Below are 17,855 nucleotides of genomic sequence, written 5' to 3'. Positions count from 1 at the left end.
TCTGTCCCCTCCATTCATGTATTCATTATTATTGATTTATTATTATTTATTCATTCAATAAATATTTGTTGAGCTCCAATGATGTTCCAGATATTGTTATAAGCATTGAGAATACTAGCTATCAGGCTTCTGGTCAAGATGGCAGTTTGGGAAACATGGCTCATTTCTTCACACAACCACATCAAAATTACAACTAAAATATGAAACAACCATCATTCAGAACCACCAGAAATAGGGTTGAGTGGGAGTCTGACAACTATGGAATAATAGAAAGCACATCCATTGAGACTGGTAGGAGGGGCAGAGACATGGAACAGGCTGGTCCCACATCCATGTGTGGTAGATAAAAATTCAGGAGGGATAACTCAGCAGCGAGAAGTACCAGCCCCACACCAGGTCCCCCAGCCCAGGGTTCCAGTGCCAGGAAGGTAAGTCCCCATAACTTCTGGTTGCAAAAACCAGAGGGGATTGAGTCAGTGGAAGAAAATTCTGGAGTCCCAAGCAGTTCCCCTTAAAGAACCCACATATAGACTTACTCAGACTCACTCCCTCTGAGCTCCAACACCTTGGTAGCAGTTTGAAAGCAGTGGCATACAGGGAGGAGCTGAAGTGTCTGGCATTAAAGCGGGAGCTGGGGGGCAGCTTTCTTCCAGACAGAAAGTCAAGCATAGGCCATTGTCCCTTTTCTGAGTACCCAACAGAGCCATAGTGCCAGCAGGTGGGTCCCATATCTGAGTCAACCTGGCTAATACTATTTGCCCTGCCATGGAGATCCCCAGAGACTGTACCACCAAAATTAAAGGCCCACCCATATATATTTTCCATATGAATGGCTAGCCTTGGCTCATGCTTCACAACTTCCTAAATCCTATCAAACAAGCAACAGACAGCCTTAGTAAGCCCTGCAGCCCCCATACCTCTTGCTAAGTGGTAACAGGCTTGGCACTAGCAGCAACCAGCCTAGATTCACAGCTTGGCTTCACCTTGGATCTCCAAGCTCAGCACAAGTAGCAGCCATCTCAAAATGTTTATAGCCCAGGCAGGGTGACCCTGCGCAGAACACAGGTGAGGGCTGACCTTGGCCTGTACCACCTGGGAAACCCAGGGCCAGCGCATCCAGTGGACAGCTATAGACCACATTGAAGAACCACCACCCTACCCTTGCACAACTGATCCTTCACAGAAGGTAGAGGTTGGTGGTAGGAACAGCCAGTTGTTGCAGCTGACTGACCTGGGTAAATCCCTCCCATTGATCTGCCAACAGCAATTAAGGCTCAACTACAAGAGGAGGGTATACTGAGCCCACATAGAGAGTGCACCTCAAGTACCAAGCTTGGAGATAGGGGAGGCTGTGCCACTTGACCCTATAGGACACCTACTACATTAGGCCACAGTACTAAGACAATGAGTCATAGCCACTCTATCTAAAACATAGAAATAAACAGAGGGAGGCTGCCAAAAAGAGCAGACAAAGAAACATGGCCCAAATGAAAGAACAGATCAAAACTTCAGAAAAAGAACTAAACAAAATGGAGAGTAGCAATCAATCAGATACAGAGTTCAAAACAGTGGTTATAAGGATGCTCAAGGAACTTAGTGAGGAGCTCAACAGCATAAAAAAAAATCTAGTTAGATACAAAGGATACACTAATTGAAATAAGGAACAGTTTACAGGGAAATGAGACTAGAGTGGATGAAGCCAAGAATCAAACCAATGATTTAGAATATAAGGAACTAAAAAAGAACCTATCAGAACAACAAGGAGAAAAAAAAATCTAAAAAATTGGGGATAGATTAAGGTGCCTCAAGGACAACTTCACGCATTCCAACATTCACATCATAGGGGTGCCAGAAGGAGAAGAGAAAGAGAAAGAACTTGGAAATCTGTTTCAAAAATAATTAACAAAAACTTACCTAAGTTGTTGAAGGAAATAGACATGCAGGTCCAGGAAAAACAAAGAGTCCCAAACAAGATGAACCCAAAGAGGACCACACCAAGACACATCATAATTAAAATGCCAAAGGTTAAAGATAAAGAATCTTAAAAGCAGCAAGAGAAAAGCAGTCAGTTACCTACAGGGGACTTCCAGTAAGACTGTCAGCTGATTTCTGAAAAGAAACTTTGCAGGCTAGAAGGGATTAGCAAGAAATATTCAGTCATGATAAGCAGGAATCTACAACCAAGATTGCACCACCCAGCAAAGATATCATTTAGAGTCAAAGGGCAGATAACTACCCTTTGCAAGAAAAAAACTAAGGGAGTTCATCATCACCAAACCATTATTATATGAAATGTTAAAGGGACTTATTTAAGAAAAAGAAGAATATCAAAACTATGAACAATAAAATGTCAATAAATACATATCTATCAACAACTGAATCTAAAAAACAAACTAAGTAAACAAGAAGAACAGAGAATCATGGATATGGAGAGTGTTTTGATGGCAGATGGGAGGGAAGTGGGGGGAATGGGTGAAGAGGTGAGAGGATTAAGGAGTACAAATAGGTAGTTACAGAATACCCATGGGGGTGTAAAGTACAGTATAGGAAATGGAGTAGCCAAAGAACTTATACCCTTGACCCATGGACATGAACAATGGTGCTGAGATTGCCTGAGGAAGTGGGGTGTTGGATAGAGGGGGGCAAACGGGAAAATTGGGACAACTGTAATAGCATAATCAATATAATTTAAAAAGAGAGAATATAGCTATGAACAAAACAGACAGAAATCTCTGTCCTTACAGGGTGACTTTCTGGTGAGGAGTCAATTCAAACACACACACACACACACACACACACACACACACACACACACACTCATACCCATACATTCTCTTTAGAGCAAATACAAAAAGTAGGTCTTCTATCTCTACTTATCCAACCCTCCTCATTTCTCTATAATATACTGTCTTTCTATTAAGCCTTCATCAATCCATTCTCTGGCCCAGTTCTGGAGGGAATTAATGACCTTTCCTTCATTCGCTTTTAGCTCTGTATTTTCATCTCTGACTGCTATAATTCTTTTAGCAGTGTACTTTGTATTAAAATGCTATTCATTTTACATTTTATGAAATAATATCTCATTGCTTATTTTATTTAATTCTCATAATAACCCTGGAAAATAGACATTATCATCTCTATTTTACAGATAAGTGAACAAGTAACTTTGCCAACTAGTGAATGTTAGCCAGTTTCCTCCCTTCCCCTCTTTCTCTTTTCCTCCCTCATTTGAAAACTTGATGAGCACAGATTTTGTACCAGACACAGTGGTAGCTCATGGGCAGGGGGAAAAGAGTATAATAATTAGGAAAGATTCATTGTTATGGTGGGATTATAGAACAGGGATGTGACCAAGTCAAGAAAGACAGAATAGACTTTCCTGAGCTCATAACAGATGTACAGAGTTAAAAGGTGATGGTGGCTTGTGGATAGGAGCGCATGGGAAATGGTCCAGGTAAAGGGAATAGATGGATAAAGAACTTGAACTTGTCTTCTGACTCTCAAAATCCAGAGTTTTTTCTACTATGCCATATCCTTTTTATAGCATTTTCTGTTATTAGGTTATAAGCTTTTTGAACACATTAAGCAATACTTACTTTTCATTCTCCACCACACTTAGCACAAGGCTGTGGCGGGTGCTCAGTATTTATTTAATTCAATTAAATAAATGTATTGAATCTGTAATAAATGGTTTCCCAGTGTCTATCAGCACTGTACTACAAAGACACTAAAGTGAAACATTGCGATTGAGAAAGTTTTATGTTTCTTTTAAGTACACACTCCTTCTTCTGAGTCCCATATCCCCAACCCTCCATTTCAACCTGGTTTTCCCTTAGACATTCAGACAGAAATCCCTGAGAGGCTGTGGGCTGGACTTTCAGAAATGTTTCTATGTTACGGCAAATAGTTTTGAGGTCATTATCCTTTATAACACAGGGTCATTTATTTTGTGATTTATAGTTTACAATGTATTTGTATATATATTGTCTCATTTGGTCTTAACTGGTAGAAGTTATTTTTTCCCCCATTTTTATAGCTGGAGGCAGAGAGGTAAGAGAAAGGCTCAGGGACCCTCACTGTAAGCAATGAAAGCAAAGCTTCTACTAAAGGTTGAACTAGAGTCTAAGCTGGAGACCTTACTACTCCCTGTCCAGGGACCAGACTATACAGAGGCTTATAGTGAAGTGGTTTGTGAGTAAAGAGTGGAGCCTGAGTGCCTAGGATTGATTCCTGTTTCTGTTGACCTACCTTGCGCAATGTATTAGCTCAGGCTGCCATAACAGAATACCCTAGGTGGTTCATGAAACAACAGAAATTTCTCACTGTTCTGGAAAAGTGAGGTCCAAGAGCAAGGTGTTGGCAGGGTTGGCTCCTGGCTTGTGGACGGCGAGCTGCATTCTCTCTGTGTTCTCACAGAAAAGCAGAGAGAGAGGGAGTTCTGGTGTCCCTACCTATTCTTACAAGGGCACCAGCCCTGTTGGATTAGGGCATCACACTTATGACTGCACTTAACCTGAGTCAACCTCTTAAAGGCTCTATCTGCAAATGCAGGCACATTGGGAGACAGGGCTTCCATGCACGAAATTTTGGGAGTTCAGTCTATAATAGGCAAGTTCGCCCTCTCTGCCTCCCTTTCCTTGTCCATTAAGTTGGGCTAACAACAGTACCTACCTTATTGCCATAGGGACTAAACGAGTGGTACTTGTAAGTGCAGAGATGAAGCTATGCCTGGTCTGCAGGCATTCCATGGCCATAAGTTGTTACATACATTTTTAAACCAATTTTCACTTTATAGTCATTACTTCTTAAACTATACAATGCATCTCCAGATATTTCATACAATGAACCGACTAAGTCACTACTCCCTCTCGCCTCAGAAAATGACTATAAAAACAAACAAATGAAAAACACCATCTCTCTGGAAGCACATGCCGAGTTTTGTTCAGGGTTTCCTTTTTTTTGCATACATTGACGCTGCCTCTGCTTTGTCATAGAACTTCCCTGACTTGGTTACTTGCTCCCTCACTTTTATTTTGGTCAACATATCCCAGGAGCACCGAGAAATATAATCAATGTGAGATTTTTCCAATGCTTAGAACTTTTTCTTTATATTTTATAACTAAATCCTAGGCTCCAGCCAATGTCAACTTTCTGGGGACCCTGGGATTATGAGGCCAAGGTGAGAAGAGTACCAAAGGGTCTGGCTAAGAGGAGGAAAGAGAAAAAAAAGTTACTTAAATACAGAAAGAATAGGTTTGTTTTTTGTTTTTGTTTTTTTTTGTGTGTGTGTTTTTTGGCAAAGTTATGGGTCTATACAAGTAGCACAGTATTTTACACAGAGCCTAAGAAATGTAAGTTATTACTTTATACATAATTCTCTTAAGTACTTCACCTGAGTTAGAGTTCAACTTTTTAGCATTATAGTGCCTCCATCTCCAAGGGAAAGTACTGATTTCTTAACTTCTCTTTGGAACTTTAAAATGTGTCAAACTCAGAAGAATATTTTTGTGGGGAAAACTTCTACACAAGAGGATAAGGCACAGCACTGGCCTGAACTTAAAGTGACCATTACACTCCTTTTAAATTCCAAGAGATGAAGTTCTTAGAGCAAAACTTTGGAAGATGTTAAGCAAGGTCACTCACTTTACTCACATATAAAAGCTAGTCTGGCCATTTTCAGACTTAAGAAGTACAAGGCCACAGGAAATACAAAAAACCCCCCAAAAAACCCAGGTGTGCTTCTCTTTCAGCCAAGTCAAACACAGGTCCTTTGTGTACATTCAGTTCTTTGAAATGTACTAGAATTATTTTAAATTCTACTCTTTTAGCACCTAAAAACTAATCTGCTTAATTCTCTTGACAAAGAGTAGGTAATGCCTGCTCAATAAGAGGAGTTGTTAAAAGTCTAGCTTTACCTGGCAGTTTGGATTATTGGTATTACAAAGCAATTATTTAAAGTGGTAGCTCCTATGGTGCATTTAAGTATTTTATAAATAATTAACTGCTTGAGAGAGCTGGGAAACAGACTCTGGAAATAGAAATATGCATTCCAGGTAAAGTGTTTTTTTCTAAGAAAGGAAAAATAGAGTCTCAGAGGTTCTAAAGTTTTCTCAAAGGGGAAAGAAGTTTCTGTTCACAGAAAGATCTCAGGAACAATATACTGTGAAAAATGAGGCACACAGCTGTACTCAACTAGCCTTTGTTGCACCTGATATGGGCCAAGCCTCAGATGGGTACATCAGGTATTACTGCGTTTAATCCTTCAAACATCCCCTTGCCAATTAAAGGAAATTAGGATTAGAATTTTGCAATGATTTTCAGGACTTGTTGGAGCTGAGTTTTGAACTCAGGAAGGGGTCGTGCTCTTTCTATATTGGACAACGTCAATCCAAAAACTGAGAGAAAGTGATAAGGTTACCTGGAGGGACTGCTTCACGTCAACATGCTTTTCCTCAATTTCTTTGCCTTGTTTCCTTAAAAAGGCAAATTTCTTTAAAAATATGGATGACGTGTTGCAGTCAGTCAAGGCCAGGCAGGTCCATTGTGGATTCAGATGGAAGAAAGTGCACAGAGCAGTGGAGATGCTGGACATGCCTTTATTCACAGGTGGGCAAGCCACGCACGCTGTAAGCTGCGTTCTGTCTGCGTGTCCAGCGAGCAGTCTCTACCCTCCTAAGTACTAGACACAACAAAGCCGTCAAAATCCAGAACATGATATAACATAGCATGATTCTGTGCACGCGAGCCTACCTCATGTTATTGGTATCATTTATTGGACCCAGTCTCAAGGCTATGAGAACACTGCTTATCAGGTCCATTCAAGGTTGTGAGAAACTGCTTCCCTTAGTTACACAGACACCTGGGTGAGGAAGCCAGACTGCCTCCATCTACCCTACAGATGATTTTTTTAGGGTTTTTGTTTTTGTTTTTTTAACTGGGTAATGACCCATAAAAAGGTCAGGAAAAATGGTTGTCTCATTGTGGTATCTTTATTTAGACTATAGAAGTTTATTTTGCATTATACAGACTTATGAGTTATAGAGCCCAGGGGTACAGGGGATGGCAGGGAATGAGCTTAAAGGCAAATATATCCAAGCACTTTCAATTGAGTTATACTACAGGCTATAATAAGATGGAAACTTATTGATGAATTTCAGTTTTAATACTCACTAGAACAAGACATGTAGCTAGTTGCTGCATTGCATTAATACTGGCCTGTGAGAGCCTGGGAGTTCCAATGTTCCATTTTGGCCTTTTCTTATTAGGCATTATAATCTAGAGGTCTGTCATAGGATGATAGCTTGATTTGGGTAATCAGATCCTCTGTTGCCAAGGCTGCCAAGATTCTGAGAAACTGGATGTTATTTGCTACGCAGGGTAGAATTCAAGGTGATTTTCATATAGGAGCCACAAACACCATGGGACAACTTATTGAAACAAAGGAAGGAGCCAAGATCTGGAGAGGGAAGACCACAGGTCTTCGTTCTCCTTGGCTCCCCATACCAGGCTGGCTTGAGCAATTGTTAGTCTTGCTCCTGGAGAGTTTTCTCATCTGCAAAATAAAGATAGGTGATAGCACCGACTTTGAAGAATTGAGCCTAAAATAAGGTAACTCTCTCTCTCTGACACACAATCTGCTAGGCCTGGCTGGAGCACAGACATACATTGGGCACAGCCCCACTACAGTCCAAGAGGAGGGATAAGGCAAAGGGAAATGCATTGGGGGTACAATGTGGTAAGGCAGCAATTTTATAAACTGATTACTAAAATTCTTTGGCACACAAAATTATATATTTTTTGCTGATCTGTCAAAAAAGTAGGTATAATTTTGACTCATTCACACCGGACAGCTATTGTTGTGTTGGCTTTTGTCATTTTTTTTTTGTTTGACAACCTAAGGGAAAAGAGGTCAGTGCCCCAACTAAATAGTCAGGTATTGCATGTTTTAAAAATTCTTACTGCACACTGGTTGAAAATCTCTGGTTTAGGGGAAAGATCACCAAGAGAAATTAGGGATATTCCTAACCTTTGAGTTGGACCCTAAAAAAGATCTCTGGGATCTAGCCACATGGAAATGTAAAGAGAGGGAAGAAGGATGTGTATTCCAGGCTAAGGAATCAGCAGGAGCAAAAGCATGTAGGTGGGCTTTTCCTGAGGGGAATCGAAGTAAGAGATTTGGCTACCACAACTGCTATATCTTCTCTCTGCCTTCTGCAAAGTCAGCTCAGAAGCTGTTCATGAAAAAAGGTAGGTGTGGTGGAGAAAATTTCCAGCTCTGACCTATGTTTCCCAGGCATCATTTGTCTCCCAGGCTTGAATCCCCCTGTCACCCTTCCTCGCTCTGTAGTCCACCAGTCATCCGGGTGGATTTTATGTGTATCATTTACCCCCTCAGATAATAATCACTGTTGTCATCACCTCAGTGCTTAAGGGATCATTGTAGTACCTGTTACTCAATCCAGTGCTAGTTTTCTTCTGTGACAAAGTGATCAGTGAACTGTAAAGGGAAGCAACTTCAGTTAGAGTCATGAAAGAAGGTGCCTTCTTGAATCCTACCTGTGCTAATATCTTGACAGTTACCTTTGGGTATGTTCAGACTATGTAATTAGTTTTGTTTTTCTCCCCACCTCCATTCATCAGACTGTCACTGAGCAGGTTGCAACTGTCCATGTGAATGGGTTATAAGGGTCTTTGCCTTTAAGATAGTCTACACGGACTAAGACAATACAAAACAGAAAGTGATTAGGAGGACAAGAGAAAGACAGAATCTTTTGATGTTAGTATAATGACAGCCTTCTGTATCTTCCCCCGACCCCAATCCCACACCTACCCCCTTGAGTGGGTGTTAAAGGGCCTGTTCAGGAAGAAGTAGAATTAAACTTAAGCCTGGAAACATGGTGAGGGTTTAGTTACCTGGGTTCCTCACCCTCAGAGACTCACATAAACTCCTTGGAATATTTGCTTTTTTTTTTCCCCTATGAAAATCTGCATCTGGCCCATGGTTGGAGAGTAATAGGGAAAACTAGCTTTTACCTCTTAACCCACTTCGTGACTCGAGCTTTGTTGTGCGGGCCAGTGCCTCACAGTTACAACTTCACTAAGTGATGATGAGACTTTTCAAGGTTCTATATCTACCTGCTTGCAAAAGTATATAATTCTGTCTAGAATATTAATTAACTTCATAAACTTATAGAATTATATTAAAATGTTATTTTTTTAGGTTGAATTTTAGCCTGATGACTTCCCTTAACTTCACGGGGGTTTTGGTGTCTATTTCCTCAGGATGAATTCCAAACCTACTCTTGGAAAAAGGTAATGAGGATCTACCTGTCAGCACTAAACAATGGATTTCATCTCACTCCTGACCACCCTCTCATTACAGATGAGGAGTATATCATAAATAGAGCCATAAGAAAGCCAGACCTAATGGTAAGTACACTCATGACTACTGCTGATGCAAGAAATATTAAATCTTTTCCCCCAAAAATGTAAGATTAAATTCAGAGCCTCCACTGCGCTAATCCTGAGTTGACAGTGTAGGATATCATAAGCGCTTATGTGCAACCCTGATGACAACCTTGGATAAGGTACTCAACTTTGCCTACCTCTAATATTAACTATAAAATTTAATAAGTTAAGGAATACAAAGGTTTATATGGTGCCTTGTGTACAGTAGATGCTCAGTACATATTTGCTCTTGGTAGCATCAAAGCCTGTATTGTAATCTATGCAACAGAACTTATTTTACAGTAAAAATGATCACCCAGGAATGACCCACAGAGTCTGCTATGCCTGCAAGGTGACCTTATGTTGAATCTGTCATTCAAATGCATTTGAGGTACTCCTACCTCTCTATATTAAATGAGTACTGCTTAGATTATGATTAATTAACATTCATATCAAAAATGTATTTTATAAGACAGATAATTTTCTCTTTAATTTATATATGTGTGAACAGCTGTTTAAATTAGTTTTATGAGCTTAAGGTCAATTTAAAAAAATAACAGTCAATTGTTGAGCAGTTTCTGTATTGTCAATTGTTATTACCCAAATTGAACAAATAAAACAAAAACAAAAGAGGTCAAGTACCTCTAATATGTTGCTTAATCTTTTAGGTGGCCATTTGCCTGGAAAAATAAACATCCCAGGCCTGACATCTTCATTTACCAGCATAAGTCATATGCAGTTTGGCTAGTTACCTTGAGTTTCTTATTTATAAAACAAGAGTAATAACTCCATCTTTGCTTGTTTCTCAGGGCTGTGTGAACCTAAAATGAGAAGGTGGATATTAAAGTGATTTGTGAACTGTAATGAGCTATATTCTTAAAGGGCTGAAACTTCAATTAAAATTGGAGGAGATGTCACAGGCTAAGCCATGATAACACAGATGGCAGTAACAAAAAGACGAAATAGATAACCTGTCAGGGCCATTTAGGGGGAGTTGGAGACTGCAGCACAAGAACTTTGTCAAATTTGCAAATGCAAGCTAAGAGGAAACTCCAAGAAGCAGTGTTGTATGCAAGATCAAAACCCAGTGCTTACAGGGTGTTCTTACAACGTATTTCAATAAGAAATGAAGAGTAGGAAGCCTGGGGAGGGTAAGCTTCCTTGTTCTGAGCAGAAAGACGAAATTCATCCCACTGCAGGGCCCTGATTTTCTAATTACTATTTCCTAGTCTCAAGTTCCTGGAAATGGGCAAATAAACTCCACACCTTGCAAATGTAACGCTTTCTCTCTTACCAGCTTCTGGAGCCTCAGAAGGTGATGAGGGAAGCAGAGAATTTCTTAGGCAGCGATCTTTCCTGCTAGGGGACTCTCAAAGGTATTTAAAAGGTCTGTGACAAGTCATTCTTCTAACTCTGTGAGGAATGGCCTTAGAATTGTCAGGAGTTAATGGAATTTTCTACTTTCTGGCCTGAGGTAACACCAGTAACCTCTTTGTTTTTCATTATTGCTGCCTACTGCTGCTGATTTTTGTGTCTTTTATGTTTAATAAATTTTTCAATCTCAGTTTGTGGTTTTACAGCCTCTTGATCCAGGTTCTCTAATTTGGCAGGGGCCTCAATTCTATCATCATTTGTCCTTTAAAATTTTTCCAACGTAGATTTTGAACTTACAGACTTAATAAGGTAGAGAACCCTTCTTTTATACAATTTGAATCCTGGAATTTCCAGACCTTCTGAGACAAGCTTGACTATTAGATCATTCGAGAAACTGGACTTTGGCTCCAGATGGACTTGAGTTCAAATTCTAGTCTTGCTTCTTAATAGGTGTAATCATGGGCATGCCATTTAATCAAAATGAACTTTGGAGGAGAAGTGAAAATAAAAACAATATCTGTCCTATCACAGGGTGATAAAAGATAGACTAAAGATAAGGTGTAAACAGCTTCCAAGTACTCAATAAACAGTAACTATGGGCACAGTCCAGTTCCATTTGCAAAACTGTGGGAAATACTAGAAAGAAAAGGAAGATGTGAGGCAAGAAACTTGAGTTTTCAAGATGGGTTGTGGCAGATAACACACCCGAGGCTGGTTATCATCAAATACTCTTCCTCACTCCAACTTGTAGCTTGTGAAGGAGGATGACTCATTCCCAGTGGTAACTGATTTCAACTTTTCATACTGAAAATTAATTGGAAAATAAGATTTATTTTTTAAAAAGTTGTTATGCAGTCAACTTAACAAATAAATCCATTTTGTAAAATAGAAAAATATAGCATTTAACATTTTTAGTTGGTAACTATGTATGAGTGTGCATGTGTTTATGCACTGTGTACACATACATGCATTTATTGAACAGGGTTCAGATTCATTTGAGGCAACCTCAGTTATGGAACTGAGGGATTTAAACTCTACTTCTAGTTGACAGGTGGTTGTATGGAACATTCTATTATTTAATACAAAACGTATTGAGCACTTACTATATGCCACCTTTACGCCCTTCCCAGTTTTAGTGTTTATCTAGTGGTTATACCGACAATAATATTTATAGGTATAGGACATATTCAGAGGAGTTACAGTGAAACTCAGAAGTAATCTGGCCAATTGCCTCCATTTATTCATGGGCAAACTGAAGTGCAGAGAAGTTTAGTTGAATTCCTCAATGACATAATTACTGGAGTAGCTATGAAAGAAAGTCTTGAACACTGTTTTTCAACTTTGGCTGCACATTAGAAGTACCTGAGGAAATTTAAAGATATTTATGCCCAGGCTGCACCCTAGACAAATTAAGTCAGAATCAGTGTCCTTGTTGATGGTGATGCGCAAAATGCGGTCATACCCATTGCTCCACAGCAATACGACAATCTCACTGTTTTTCTGTGCTTAATTAGATCACCAGCTAATGGAAATTCAGATTCATATACAAAGTTGCTTAAGGAAATCAGAAACAAAAAGGTGTAATCAATACTCTGGTTTCTCTTGGGATCGTATAAATCTTTTGCCTTTTACAAAAAGGTGTAATTGCCATAAGCATTAACCGTTACTTCCTTTCCCACTACCGCTGTCCTCAACGCGCCACTTCCTGCCACACTTTTTCTTTCAATAACCCCCTCACTCTCTTCCAGTACCTGCTGCCAGCTTCATCTTTTTCGTGCCCCTTCTTTAGGCTACTCTGCAAGTTCACTGACTCTAAGATGAAGTCCTAAATACCTCATTCTAGCATTTAAGGCAGTGTAATCTCATCTTTATTTATCTTTCACCCTCATTCTCCATTCCTCCAAAGGGCACACTCACCTGCCCCTCCCCCACAACTAACTTGTGCATAATTTCTTTGAAATACTCTCTTGCTTTCTCATCTGAGCAAAATTCTTCCCATCTTTCAAGGCTGCAGCTCAGATGTCATCGACGATGCCTCTGTCATCTGCCCTCTCCATATTTCTACAGTATTTCAATGCTGTATTTTTTACTTTATTGCATTTTTATTTCTTTGACATGTACATATTTGATGGTATGATAAAGTTTTCTTTTTTGTAATATGTATTTTTCCTTGTTAGGTTATAATGTAGTGCAATACAGAGACTGAGTTTTATTCATATAATATCCATGTAGTAGTCCCCTGATATAGATTGATTGAATGATTACTTCTAATGAAATTGGAGTGCCATTTGTGTAGTGAGAAAAGACAGGATAAGTTGGGAAAAGATAAAATGTTAAATAAGTATAGTAGGGCTCTATCTTTGCTTCTCCTGCAAATGCTTCTTTAGCCATTGAGCTGCTATATATTTGACGATCCTCAAACTAGAGACTTTCTTTGTACTTTTCTTTTGTAGGTGAGATGCATAAAAGTGCAGAAAATAAGATATGTTTGGAACAATTTAGAAGGACAGTTTCAGAAAATTGGGTAAGTTCTTTCAGCAATTTTATCCAAAAAAAGAAAAATATTATCTCAGAAATAGTATTGCTAAATATGTCTTTCTTCTCTTTATTATTTTAGCTCTTTGGAAGACTGGCTCAGTTCTGCCAAGATACATCTAAAATTTGGATCAGGTTTAACAACAGAAGAACAAGAGATTAGGTACCATGCACCTTGTTACCTAAACCTGTTCCAAAGGACCCTTACCAGTTAGCCAAACAGAGAACCCAGTTAACAGTCATCTCAACTGGTTAATATCAGGGAACATTGTAATGCTCTACTTAATAGTATTAAACTAAACGCTTTCACATATATCATTTCACTTTATCAGAGCAGCTTTGTGAGGCAGGTAGAATAGACACCCTCTTCATTGCAATGTAACAGATGAGAAATCTGAGGCTTGCAGAGGTTTAATGGTCCACACAAAATCACGCAAATGGGAAATGATAGAGAAATAACTGAGTCTCACGTTTCTGGCTGTGGGTTTGATGCTCTTTATATTCTACACAAAGCTTCTCAAGATTATTATAATAATAAGGTTGAGCCAGTTTTGATTATAATCAGGAAATATATATTATGCTATGATAACATAGTTGAATGATAATTGTGGAGCAGCAGAAAAATATCATGCAAGGCCCGTAGCTCCACTATTCCAAATCAGTCACTGGGCAGAAGAGCAAGTTTTAGGAAAGGCGTTGTACTGAATATCAAAAGTCTGTGGCTTTGGGCAAAGAGTTTCTCCACTCCTGGCTTTTGTTTCCTAATGGTTAAGAGGCGGAAGAGAACTCTATAAAGGTCTTGCTGGTTCTAAGTTTCTATGATACTCACATGCCCCTCTACCCCATTTCCTGTACTTTAAATAGATATAGAGCTTTGTAGCATCAGCATCACCTGAGAGCTTGTTAGAAATGCAGAATCTTAGGTCACATCTCATCCCTACTGAATCAGAATCTTCATGTTGACAAGATCACAGAGTTATCTGTGTGGACATTAAAGTTTGAGAAGCACTACTCTAATACATTCGACCAAACTATTTGATCTGAATATTTTTGTATAAGTCACGGAGAAAGTGATTGATGTTCTCAACAGCAAAATAGCTCATAAAAGATTATTGCTGTAATAATCAAAGAAACACATCTTCGAGTTTTCAATTAAAGGGCTCTGTATAATTCTGGGCAGAGCTCTTTTTGAGAACACAACACCTTCTCACTCACACTGAGACAAATTTTGCAGCCTCCTAGAACTGATTGGGAGTAGGACGGCAGGTTCAGGACCCCTTACCAGTAGAATTACTCTCTCCTGCTGATCCCTCCCTCCCACTTCTATGGAGCCAGAGTCAGGGAGAATCAGAGTTGAGAGAATGCCAATCCCGAAACACTTGAATGAGACAATCTCTAATATTAAATACCCAAATTACCCTGAGGGAAATATTTAGACCTCAGAAAGAGTCTAGTTTCATAGATGCAATATGATTATGTTTATTGTTTTGGTGCCTAGGAACCCCCCTCCACTCCAGTTATTTTGAGAAGGATGTGGGTGTTATGTAATAAGAAAGGCTTATGTTGATCCCACAAGTGAGAAGGTAGACATGAAATAGAGCTTTTTTTGAAGGGGCAAGAAATAAGTTTCATTTTTGTTATTAGTAACTGAGTGATCTGTGATCTCTCCCTATAGGAGGTTAATATGTGGCCCTAATAGTATTGATGTTGAAATCACACCAATTTGGAAACTGCTCATCAAGGAGGTAATATTACTTTCTTTCAGTGCTAGATAGAAAAGAAAGAAGTTTGGTTGTGGTCAAACGATCAAGAATACTACTTATTAATAGGTAACTGTAATTTCGGATATTTTAAAAGAATGACAAACATATGTTTTATATCACTTTTTACTCTTTTTCTCGAAGTCCATCTTTTGCACACGTTGCCTGGCACTGTATAAAATACGATGCTCATGTGTCTACTTACTCCCTACTGACTGTATAAAGATGAATTCTTTTTCTTTTTTAATCCTTTGTTTCTTAGTCTGTCTCAAATTTGTGAAATTAAAATAATTTAAGAAATCAAAAAATCTATTTTTTTCTTATGGGAAACATACAATTTCCTGAACATCCAAAATTATAGAAAGAAAAACATCTGTTTAGCCTTATTAGTTCTACTGATCTCAAAGTGTGTGAGGGAGAAAAAGAAGGATTTGGCCTTTACTTATTAAACTGAATGTTTCCTTTTTGGCTCTATTACTGGGCTTATTTTTTATTTTATAGTGATTATTCAGAAATTATAATCATACAGCTGTGCTCTGGGTTTTCTCCTGCACTTGACCTCCACTCCTTCTTGCCTTAAAAAAAAATCTTATACACTTAAGGTACTTTCCCAATATTTCTAGCAAGCTCTCAGGCATGAAAAAAAGCAAAAGAAACTGGTAGTCAGAACTCCTGTGTACTTCTTCCCTAACCAGAGGCAAGAATTACCATTACTGTTTAAGACAGAGGGGAATTTGAATGACACAAAATGTTTTCAACCATGGCAGGATTACCACTGTTGGAGTTAACCTCTACTTTCTCCTAGTGTTATAGATGCTCAGTTATAGCATACCACTTGCAACTTTGCTCTTTGCTTATGAGAAAATACCACCTTCAACTCATCCATTAATCTGAAAAAGTACTTTAACGGCTTCAAATATGGCAGATATTGCATCATAGAGAACTGTAGACTAGAAAGCATTTTAACTTCATAAATTTGAATATTCCATTCTTCTGAAGGCCAGTGAACTGGCCATGATAATATCTACTCCTTACATAACTGTTCTGATGGTCAACATGAGGATATGCGTGGCACTACTTTGTAAATTATAAGGGCAGCAGTGTTTGAAAGTAGGTGCTCTGGAGTCAGATTGTCTGGGTTCAAGTCCTAGTCTGTGATAGTCACAGCTGTGTGATCTTGGGCAAGTTTCTAAAGATCTAAGTTTCAGTTTCTTCATCTTTACGATGGAGATAAGTAATGACATCTGGTTAATAACGTAATTATGGGAATTAAATGAGCAAATTCAGGCAAAGCTGCTTAGTGCAGTACTTGGTACATGGCAATTGCTGAATAAATATAACTAGAATAGGAGTATTGTGTGGCATGACTTATGTCAAAGAGATAATTATGAAAACAAATGTCAATGAATAGCTAAGTGTGAAGCCTAAATATCTCCCTTGTCTTCTTGTTTTTGTGCCTGCCAACAGGTTTTAAATCCATTTTACGTATTTCAACTCTTCAGTGTCTGCCTGTGGTTTAGTGAAGACTATAAGGAATATGCTTTTGCCATCATAATTATGTCTGTCATTTCCATCGCCTTGACGGTGTATGATCTTAGAGAGGTAAGTTTTTTGACTAATCTTACGGTCTCAGAAAGAGAGCAGTAGTAACTTTATTGAAATTCTGTTGGAAAGGAAAATCAAGAAACAGTCACTGCCCACTCATAATAAATGAGACCACATTTGTAAATACCTAGCACAATAGCTGTTGCCCAAAAACTGTCCTTTTCTCACATTCCAGTTCCTAAACTTTCAAGTTATTTTTGCCCTCTCTTTGACTTACTCAGCCTGATTAGCCAGAAGATGATGCAAAGATTTATGAATTGTGAATAAGTGAAAAAAATAGAGAGAGAGAATACTGATGGATGTTGAAGACAATAGAAAAGGGGTGGAAAATGGAGGAGTCTCTTTAACATTAATTTTTTGCTTTTTGTGTTTGGTTGGTACTTACTTGTCAATGCCCCAATTCATATCATGGCTTTCTTTAGGTCTACATCAGGGGATGTAGGTGCTTTTGGAAAAAAAAAAATCACATAGAGGGATCGGTTGTTTGCACTATAAACCAATACCAATATCATCTGGGCAAGCTTTCTATATGTCTCTGGTCCCATTATTTGAAATTAAGATTCCAAACCAAATTTCTCAAGTTTCTGAGATGCCTAGTGGCCCATATTCTACTTTTCCTCTGATTCAGCAGACAGTCTTATCACTTGTTTTATAAAGACAGAAGCCATAAAGCAGGATTTGCTCAACTCACCCTTTGCAACTGCCAAATGACCCTTGTCTCCACCTCCATCCTGCCTTGATCCCTCATTACAGAGGAGAAAGTGCCCTCTGCCTGTCTTGAGATAGCATCCTCTCCAGCCTTCTCAGAGCGCTTATTCAGTCAACAGATGACCCCTTCTCGTTCTCTCTCCTTGATGCCTTCTCATGAGCCCTGAAACACACTCAGGCTTCTCCCAACTTCAAAAGAAATGAAACAATCTTTTCTCTTGAACATTCTGTTACCTTGACCTACTAGTCTATCTCTCCTCTCCCTTTTACAGAAAAATTTCTTGAGTTCTTTGTGCACACTGTCATCATTTACTCATCTCCCTCTTACTTTTCACCTATTCTGACCTGGATTACTCTCTCATGAATCCATTCAAACAACTCTTGTTAAGGTCACCATTATGATCTTAAGGCCCATAGACAGTTTTA

The 17,855-nt window shown here is 38.9% G+C and overlaps 1 protein-coding gene across 1 annotated transcript in view; it reads left to right on the top strand.

Annotated features, from left to right (window-relative positions):
* The window catches only part of ATP13A4 (ATPase 13A4), a 122,677-nt gene that overhangs the window by 41,188 nt on the left and 63,634 nt on the right, over positions 1-17,855 (top strand). The window contains exons 3-7 of the mRNA XM_054585138.1: positions 9,283-9,429; positions 13,275-13,345; positions 13,439-13,519; positions 15,032-15,101; positions 16,584-16,718. Coding sequence (XP_054441113.1) covers positions 9,283-9,429; positions 13,275-13,345; positions 13,439-13,519; positions 15,032-15,101; positions 16,584-16,718 — 504 coding nt within the window. The remainder of the gene's footprint in view (positions 1-9,282; positions 9,430-13,274; positions 13,346-13,438; positions 13,520-15,031; positions 15,102-16,583; positions 16,719-17,855) is intronic.

This window comes from Pteronotus mesoamericanus, unplaced genomic scaffold, assembly GCF_021234165.1.
Source record: "Pteronotus mesoamericanus isolate MK-2021 breed Mesoamerican mustached bat unplaced genomic scaffold, CSHL_Meso_final contig_82, whole genome shotgun sequence".
Classification (NCBI taxonomy): Eukaryota; Metazoa; Chordata; class Mammalia; order Chiroptera; family Mormoopidae; genus Pteronotus; species Pteronotus mesoamericanus.
Note: the sequence above shows the minus strand (reverse complement) of the source record. Positions and strands in the feature narration are given on the sequence as shown.